Genomic DNA, 9,105 nt, shown 5'->3' with positions numbered 1-9,105 from the left:
TAGTACCACTATTGTCCATTCATCATGCTCTTTCAGGCTTCCAATGCTACGCCGAGCCCTACAACAGAGAAAGCTGCAAATGCAACTTTCCTCTTTGAAAAAATGAAAATGGCTGTGAAGTGTGATTGCCCTTTTACGGATTTCTCACCTGAAATGGCATAAACATTTGCAAGTGGGAGGTAGATGCTAGAATCTGTTTACTGTGCACAACTTATAGACAACTGCTAAAAGCGCAAACTTATTAGCGTTATCACGTCATCATCAGCTCAGGAGAGAAAAATTCGTTTGTCGGCGCTACGTCGCATTTTCACCAAAGTCGCCTTTGTCGGTACCACGGTCACTCCACAACACAACACGCCTCATAGGTTCAAAGAGCGCACAGGATTGTATATTTAAAAATATTGAAAATACAGTATATTTGGGATGTAAAACACTTTTGCTTAGACGAACATATAAAAAGAGTGGAAATGATAGAAAAAAAACGTAAAACCACTGGCAATAATCTTTCATGACAAAACAGTCTCACGTATATACAATTTTAGCGACATGAAGAAGCATGGATGTAAAATATATTTTTGATGTCCATGGTAGAAGCGAAACAGGAATCATATATCTGTTCATCCGAAGGGAAACCGTTGTCCTACTAATAGAGGTAGGTAGTTGACTGGTTTTGTAGTTGTCTTGTAGCGCATCCATTCATACACAGAGTCATGACACAGTACAACGTCCATCGTGACATCTGATGACAACTACATGTCACGCTTTCAACTGTCATCCGTCTAGATAATAATATATTTTCGCGGCAAATAATTCCCATCCTTTGCACATCGGCATACTACTATGTTTTTTCCTACCAAACATTGCACAAGTAATGCATACTGAAGTAATGCTAAAACGAAAGTGAAACGTGATTACACTTGTCACATAAAACTCCGCTAGATTTTTTTCTTTGGTCACATCGACACAGAAACATGACTTGTAATTCGACACTTCCCGAAGCTCCGCTTTGGTAGGCATCACTTTTGTGCAGATAGCACAGCATACCCAAGTTTTATGACTTTTTACGATTGAAGATCGATCCCATCCATGGCGGTCGCTTATCAAACATCGTAAAATATGCATAATTAGCACTGTCGCCACCGACTTCCTTTTCCAGCAGAGCGGGGCCGAGAACGAGGTATTCACCGCAAAGCCTGTTGTTATCGTATTGGTTTGATTAACTCCTTCACACCTCTTTATAAACAAACCAATGGCAGCTAGGGCGGGAACTTGACATAGGGCTTCAATCGAGGGCTTCCGACGATAGGCTCTTGGTAAACTGTTTGTCCAAGCTATTGACAGTGAAGCCGATTAGGTAGAGGGCACGCGACTCAGCAACCGCTTATAAAACACCATCAAACACCCGTAAGGAACACAGTCACTTCTGGTGCGAGCCGAGTGTCAACATCTCAAGAGTTCTCTCCGACAACTTTCGTGTTACTTCACCAAGAGCGAGTCAAGAGTTTCCTTCGAAGAGGTAAGTGGTCTCTACAACTTCAAGTCACTATATAGGACTTCACGGTTGTCCAATGCGGAGACCGTCTTCCGAACACTGCTCCCAATACACACCCACCTTTTTTCACTCAATCCTCCCAGCGATTGAAAAGATGACCAATGCATGAACTAATCGAGAGTTGACTGTGTCCACGACAGCTTTTCACTTGCGTTCACAACGAATTCTTTTCGGCTTCCCTTGTATGGTTTCCCGGAACCGGTATTTGGTCTGTCCGCTCCATCCTTTTTCAAGACGTAAATATGCCTTACTTCATACCCATTGGCTTCGGTTGTCAATGTATTAAGAAATCCATAGCAGAAATTTCTTTTCGGAAACTTTCTAGTTTGTCAAACGCCAAGGGGACCACGCTTATGGTTCATTTCGTGATATTTTTAGATTTGACAACAAAACGATGGTTAGAAATCTGTGTAATGTATTCTGTCATGTCTAAATATAGGCTATCTTATGTTTGTTGTCTTTTCCGTCCTCAGTTTGTGTTTATGTATCATCGCGCAGACAAGATGTTCACTATATTGCACGATGCTATCGATACCTGGTGTTCGTCGGCTTCACCAAGTCCAGAGAAACCCGGCGAGCCGAGGCAAGAGTTCACCACTCGTATGGAAAGGTAAGAACCCTTCGTTGTTGTTGTTACACTATAGACCCCGAAAAAACATTTATACCACAACACGGTCGAGGGACCGTGACCACAAGTACTGAGGGAACTATATCTGATATCCCCCGTAAACGGTTGTGTAATTCCTACGTGTTCGTTGACTTTTGCAGTCTGGAAAGGGAAGTCGGCCCTGTTGAACTCACAACATAACAGACCTTGATTTTCATCTGCGACGCGAACAATTTCTCTCCACACATCACCACGGACATGTGACCAATTCTGTCTGTCTTTGTTCCGGAATTCACTAAGCAATGAGGATGCCAGGGATGTTTATCGTTATGACATCATTTAGGACAAATTAGCAAGTGGTCAATTTTAACATCTTCAATTGAGAAATCCAATCCGCCTATTTCGATGGCTTTTGATCCTAGTAAACCCATGGACACTAAATATATCATATTTTTAACCTCCACTGTGCACTCAACGTATGGCGTTCGGTTCGAGGATGAATGTTTGGTTTCGTTTCCAAATCACTGAGAGATCGATTTCTGTGGTATCCCAGTTCACAAATACTCAAAAACGAATTTTCGCAAAACTATATCAATTTCATATAATGAAGAGTTTCTTTTTTCATTTTGAACACACGCTTCTGTTAAATTGCACTTTGTTCATCTCAAACACGAATGGAACTAATTTGGGATAATTGGATGGTGAAGTAATGTCTGTTGAATCTACAAATGTAAGCTCATCTGCTTTTCTTTTTAAGTTACACACTTGTTTTTATGAGTAATTTGTAATATTGTAACATTCAGCTATATGGCACCTAAAAGTTTTGAGAAATTTGGAAAATATGAAGATCCAATTTACCCGAATTAGTTCCAATCGTGTTCTCAGTGAACAACGACCGAGAACCTTTTCAAGTGTTTTAGAGAAAAATGCAATTTGCCTTTCCCACGTTCAAACTATAATCTCGTTATCGTCGCCAACTTATAGCAAGGTGTTGGTATGCGATTTTAATCCGTCTAGCCAAACAGTCAAACATTTTGTTAACAAATTTTTCGAGGTTTTGTACAGTTATTATACTTGTCCCATGGAGGGTACATCTATGACTTTGCCAAAGTCCGCGGACATATAAATTTTAAAACTGCGTAAATTGGCAGCAGGCTGTCGGGTTAATGGCGAAGTGATCGCGAAATTGAAGCATATTGTAATTTTGCTGATCTCACGTCGATTATGGAGTTGACCCGAATGCCTTTTGTCAGCCAGTAACAACCGCGAACACCGAGAAGAGTACAGTCGGTGTGGTATCTCCGTGGCACGATACTTGATAAGGTCCCCAAGCAACTGATGGGCCAGTCTATATAGTTATTGCTTAAAGTCAGAAGATGTTGGTAAAATTTAGTAAAATGTGTGGTTCGGGTAGTTGTATTGGAGGTAGTAGAGTCTTCTCAACTCGGCTCAAAACAGTTTCCGCACAGCTGTTGCATGCATTTACATTAGGCCGCGTTCAAAAAAAATGGTGAGGGGGGGGGGGGCTGGAGGAATCGCGATTGAAATCTTATTTTTTTTTCAGATCCCCGCTCAATACCCTCACAAATTTTCAAGTCCCCCTCAATACCTTCAAAAATTTTCAAGTCCCCCCCAATTACCATATAGCCGCAAATTTATTAGGATGCACGCAGAGTAAAAAAAACATGTAATGTGTCGTTCTGCACGCAAATGTTCAACACTTTATATCAGCAGGTTGCAGAGCCATATACTTAGGGCAAGTTCTTAAATTGATTCATTTTAAATGCATCAGTGAACTTTTTGGATTTCTCAGTCTAAGCTGACTTTAGTTTATCCAACTCTGGCCAGTTCAATGGCACCAGCTGAAAAGCACACAAAATGACAATCATGAGAGAGTATGAAAATTGTGCATTCCTAGCTACGTTTAACCAAATTGTGAAAAAATGAGCACAGTGACCTACCAAATTTTCAAAAGTACAAGACATATACAACTTAGATGCCACTTATAAAATGTTTTACAAAATTGACAATACTGGAAGGTTAAAATTTTCCATGAAAATGTTTTAATCTCAGAAATTTTGGGTGTAATAATGGCAAATTTGATAAAAATAAAAGATTCCATTCAGTCACACATTTTTCCATTTAAATTAGAGTCTTTACTGTTCAAAGTTTTACTTTGGTGTTATTCTTGCAATGAGATGTGAAAATTTCATTCACTGCATGAACTTGAAATGAATGGTTTTATATATTGATTTTAAGTGATTTTAGAAAAACTGACTTTCATCGTACATTTGTATAAGATCAATTATGGTGACCCCATCTTTTTTCTCTAATATTTGATTGTTCTCATATGCCAGAATTCAAAAATCCATGGTAACTGTTAGTCCCTAGTCTTCTATGTGTTGCTCTCTGGCTGGATCTTGTGTACAAGTAGATGTCTGTTTCACTGTCAATTCAGTGTCCTATGACTGAAACTCTTCTTAAACTACATCAGAGTCATATTTAGACAAACGGGCTTTAATGACAAACTGAATATTGTTTTCTTCACCAAGAAACTGTGTTTGATACATTGCATAGAAATATTGAAAAATTATCAACAGTTGTAGCTCCTGCCCCATTACAAGGCCAACTTGTTCTACGAAAATTTAATGGCATTCATACATTTTTAGACTTTTTCGAGATTAAAGAAATAAAATACGACAGAACGGTTCTAGATTTTGTTTAATTATTACTAACATTAGAACCATTGGACGACATCAAAATGTTGGGAATCAAAATATTTTCAGGTCCCCCTATAGGCAGAGCAAAACTTTCAAGTCCCCCCTCGACTACCCCAAAAAATTTTCGAATCCCCCCTCTGAATTCCTCCAGCCCCTCACCACTTTTTTTTGAACGCGGCCTTAGAGCAGGAGATGTGCGTAAACCGACAAAACCTCCGTCTATTTACGTTTCCATGGAGGTAGTAGGAGCTACCTCCATGACGTCACTATCCACTGGATACTCCTAGCATATGTGTGCTGACTAGGAGAATGAATCTTACGCGTGTTGTTAGTGAAGTGTCAACGAGCGTGACAAGTTACTCAAAAACAAAGATATTGTGAATTGCCTCTTTAATAAGTATCACATTCAGACTCGTGGAATATTCAAGTCCGAATTTTTAACGATCAGTATTGCACAGAAATCTGGATTTTGTTTGGTTTCTTTTATTATGATTTTTTATGTCCGTTGGACGTTTAGCATCAAATACGATTTTGACTTTTGACCCTGTCTTTCTCTTTCAGAGCTGCGGAAGAAGAACGTGAGCTCGTCGCTTCGGCACTTCTAGCGTTACACAACAGTGCAGATTCGCCGTGTTCGAGCTTTCAAAGTGACTCAGCGTCACCAGTGTCCGACGCAGACGCTTGTTTCGAACATCTAGGTGAAGAAAACCATTTCACACCACCTCGTCTTAGCTACCAAACATCTGCTGGCGGGATGGACGAAGACCACACCGATGGACACAGTTCTGCTGAGGCCACCTACACCTTGAACTTCACTTTGTCATCATGCCAGACTCCAGGGCGCCAGATACTCGGTTCGCCAAGACACCCTTCGTAAACACAGCTGTTCAGCAGGTAGCCATGCCCGACGTCACTCCACCAGCTTTTACGCATATGTATACGCCTTCGTCCAAGACTTCCAGCCAAGAAATCATCGCTTTACTCGAACAGTTGTTGCCACGGACGACAGAATCAACCAAGTCTGGCCTTTCGCCCACGCTCTCAGGTATCAGCGGTGTTAATGAACTCTCTTTCACCTCTGATTCGTCCGTTACCGAGGCCAACAACAGCAACGATGGTTATAGCCGTGAAGACGAGACTGCGGGCGAATCGTCAACAGACTCAGTTGTGTTCAAGGTTGACCCGGCTACTGGTGCGTTCAGCTCTGCCAGCACCTCGCCGCGCAGAAAAGCCAAGAGGAAGCGACATGCCAAGAAGAAATCCAAGATTCAACCTGCCAAAAGACTCAAGTTCGAAGCAGATAGAGAAGAGACAAAGTCCTCCGAGTACGAATGTGTCCACTGCCATAGTCGCTTCACTCGTGTCAGCACTTTGACAAACCATCTCAGAACACACACCGGAGAGAAGCCGTTTGTCTGCGACATCTGCGACCGTGGATTCGCCCAGAAAGGCAACCTTGTAGCCCACGGCAGGACCCACCAGGATGACAAGCAGTTTCACTGCAACACGTGCGGCAAGGGTTTCACTCAGAACTCATCACTGAAGACACATCTTCGCATCCACACCGGCGAGAGGCCTTACCAGTGCGCCCATTGTCACCTGAGTTTCAGCGACCCCTCGACGCTACGCAAGCACGTCCGTATTCACACAGGAGAGAAACCGTACACATGTGATTTTCCAGGCTGTAAGAAAGTCTTCTCGCAATCTGGTAACCTGAAGAGACACGAAAGAATCCACCAGACTGAAGCTCGCACAGACTAATATTACGGCTTTAGAGACTCTGTAAATTAGCTCTGAACCCTTTTTTTATTTTGTTTATAATATAACATATCCTTGCAAAATATTGATTGTGTCATACGCACCCGCTATCCACTGAGTGTGTTTTATAAACAAGTGTTCTCTATCGCCTTTCAGTGAATCTATTTTTTCGTACTTTGTGGAGAGTTATTAAAGTGAAATTATAGTTTAGAAGGTAGTAATTTGTCGTTCTTAGCCTATGGAGCGAGGTGGATGAATGGTGTTTCAGTATGTGTGGCTGTCTTTCTTTGCTGGTTTTTACACATGCTCAAAAGTCAAATTCGGAAAACAATGTTCAAATTGCGCAAAAGTCTAAGCTCTAAAGTATGAGAGTTCTGAAATTTTGTCTTAATTTAAATATCGACTGATTAACGGCAAACTTTTAATGGAAAGCCACTCGGCGTATTTTATGACTTGAGAAACGGCAGGTTATTGTATCCTTACGTCCGAGTTTTCAGGCGTTATAGTAGTTATGGTACGGTACCTCTGAAATCAAGGAAAAACAAAAGTCTCAAAAAGTTACTACCGCAAGATGGCGCATTGTCACGTAAAAGCGCCGCGCCCTCGAAATGATGGTGTATTGTCTGTGTTATCCAAATGTTTGGCCACTTCTAGACTTGGTTCAAGTCTGTGATTTGTGACTGTTTAAATTGGGTGAACGCGATAATTTTTATTCTGTTTCCATATGAAACGTGTGAGTGGGTTGTACGCTTTACAGGGGAGTTTCACCCGAAATCACCGAAACTAACTCACTACTGCGCAGACTCAAAGGTAAGGCGTTCGATCGCTAGGAATACCTGACCTGGGCTACCAAATTCCAAATTACATGTACCGGTAGGTTTGTATGAAATAGGAGAGACACGGGAGAAACTGTTGCAAATGATTTTATATTTTAAGATTGACCGACTGAACAAAGTCCAGGCCACTTCCTACCTCAATGATTTTGAATCATGATTTTTTGACGTTCGCTGCCACAGGCGCTTCGATCGCCACTTCGCGAAGCTCCCTATGATACAACAAGCTTCTTCCATTTTAATACTTACTGTATCGTACGGTCCCTCCACAAAAAGGCCATGGTAAGGGCTTCGCGAAGCGACAAACGAATCGCCTGTGGTCGCTGCCACTTTGGTGATGATAGTTTTACAGGTTGCCGCTCGATATAATGTGGTCAGTCCTTTATTTGCGTTGCGACGTTGGGATAGAATTGCTGCCGTTCGTTATCCTGTGTCTAACTTGGTTGTCTCTGTTGTGGGGAGTCCCAAGCTGGGGGAGCATTAGCCCTATGTACGATGCTGTGTGTTCCCGGCGTTGTACACAGAACATCGAACGCAGGACTAGGGGAGGATGTACTTCATCGCCAGTTGGGTTCAAGTGTACCGGAGGGGGGGGGCAAAAGTGTATATTTTAAATCAAATTCTGATGTAACATTTTGAGCATATTGGAAGATGTTAAGACATCAAAACGCCAGAGAAATGTGGAGCGTAGAGAGCGCCCTCGAGCGACTCTTTCAGTGTGCTGGAGTGGCACTACCCCCCCCCCCCCCCCCCCATTCCATGATATGATGTCCATGGACATCTTATCACATCCATCCGTTCAAGAGCTGACAAACACACTAGAGGATTCGGGTTATTATGTTTAACTACCCTACACTAAGAATATTTGGCATATCCGTATTATATTGTGTGAAACATTGTGACACCATAGAGGACCGTGCGACTATAAGGATTGTGTCCTAAATGTACCTTTACTTTTATCCTCTTTGGTCACATTGAAGTTTACATCAATTAATGCATCATTTCCTATTTACTATAACTTAAATTCAACTAATCCATGACAAGGAGACAGTATTACAGTCATTTTACCAGAAGGCCAACCCTTACCTGGGCTTGTAGGTAAACTCACGCCATGCGTTAGACTGGCAACAGTTGCTTGGCTTTTCTCGGCAACCGTTACTTTCTGAGCCATATAGTGGTCACTCTACAATCTACACAACAGAATGCCAGAGTGTATTGCTTCAGTTTGCTTTCAGTTTACTACGATATTTATATGCTAAGGGAGCCTTCAGTAATTACAGGGGGGTGGGCCGGGGGAATTTCGCGAACACCTGTACCGTAAAATGTGACCCTCCCCCTATTCTCCTGTCTAAAATGTGACCCTCCCCCTTGTCCGACATTCTAAAACTTGACACCCCCCCAACCACTGCGGTATTCTCCCCAGGAATAACTAAAACAGTATCAGCTAATTTACATAACACTTGGTTCAATTGTTATGTTAGGGACAAATTACAGAGGGGAGGGCTGGTGTTTTTGGAGGGACAGTCGCAATTTATCACGCAAGAATTTTTGAAGAGATATGGTATTTCATACAGTTTAGGAAGGGTCACCATATTTTGTGCAACTATAATAAGGCAAGATGTAGCTGATTTAGTG

At 41.9% G+C, this 9,105-nt stretch overlaps 1 protein-coding gene across 2 annotated transcripts; it reads left to right on the top strand.

The window, feature by feature from the left end:
- The first annotated feature begins 1,159 nt into the window (after positions 1-1,159).
- LOC139120189 (zinc finger protein 32-like) lies at positions 1,160-6,846 on the top strand. Of its 2 annotated transcripts, none has more exons than XM_070684350.1 (3): positions 1,160-1,516; positions 2,026-2,162; positions 5,441-6,846. In XM_070684350.1, the coding sequence occupies exon 3, from the start codon at positions 5,705-5,707 to the stop codon at positions 6,638-6,640; it is 936 nt and encodes a 311-aa protein (XP_070540451.1). In that variant the 5' UTR covers positions 1,160-1,516; positions 2,026-2,162; positions 5,441-5,704; the 3' UTR covers positions 6,641-6,846. The 2 variants fall into 2 exon arrangements, with proteins under 2 accessions (XP_070540451.1, XP_070540452.1); XM_070684351.1 differs by lacking the exon at positions 1,160-1,516 and adding an exon at positions 1,646-1,788 and having other exon boundaries at positions 5,441-6,815.
- The last annotated feature ends 2,259 nt before the right edge of the window (positions 6,847-9,105 follow it).

Source organism: Ptychodera flava, chromosome 20, assembly GCF_041260155.1.
Source record: "Ptychodera flava strain L36383 chromosome 20, AS_Pfla_20210202, whole genome shotgun sequence".
NCBI classification, from domain to species: Eukaryota; Metazoa; Hemichordata; class Enteropneusta; family Ptychoderidae; genus Ptychodera; species Ptychodera flava.
Note: the sequence above shows the minus strand (reverse complement) of the source record. Positions and strands in the feature narration are given on the sequence as shown.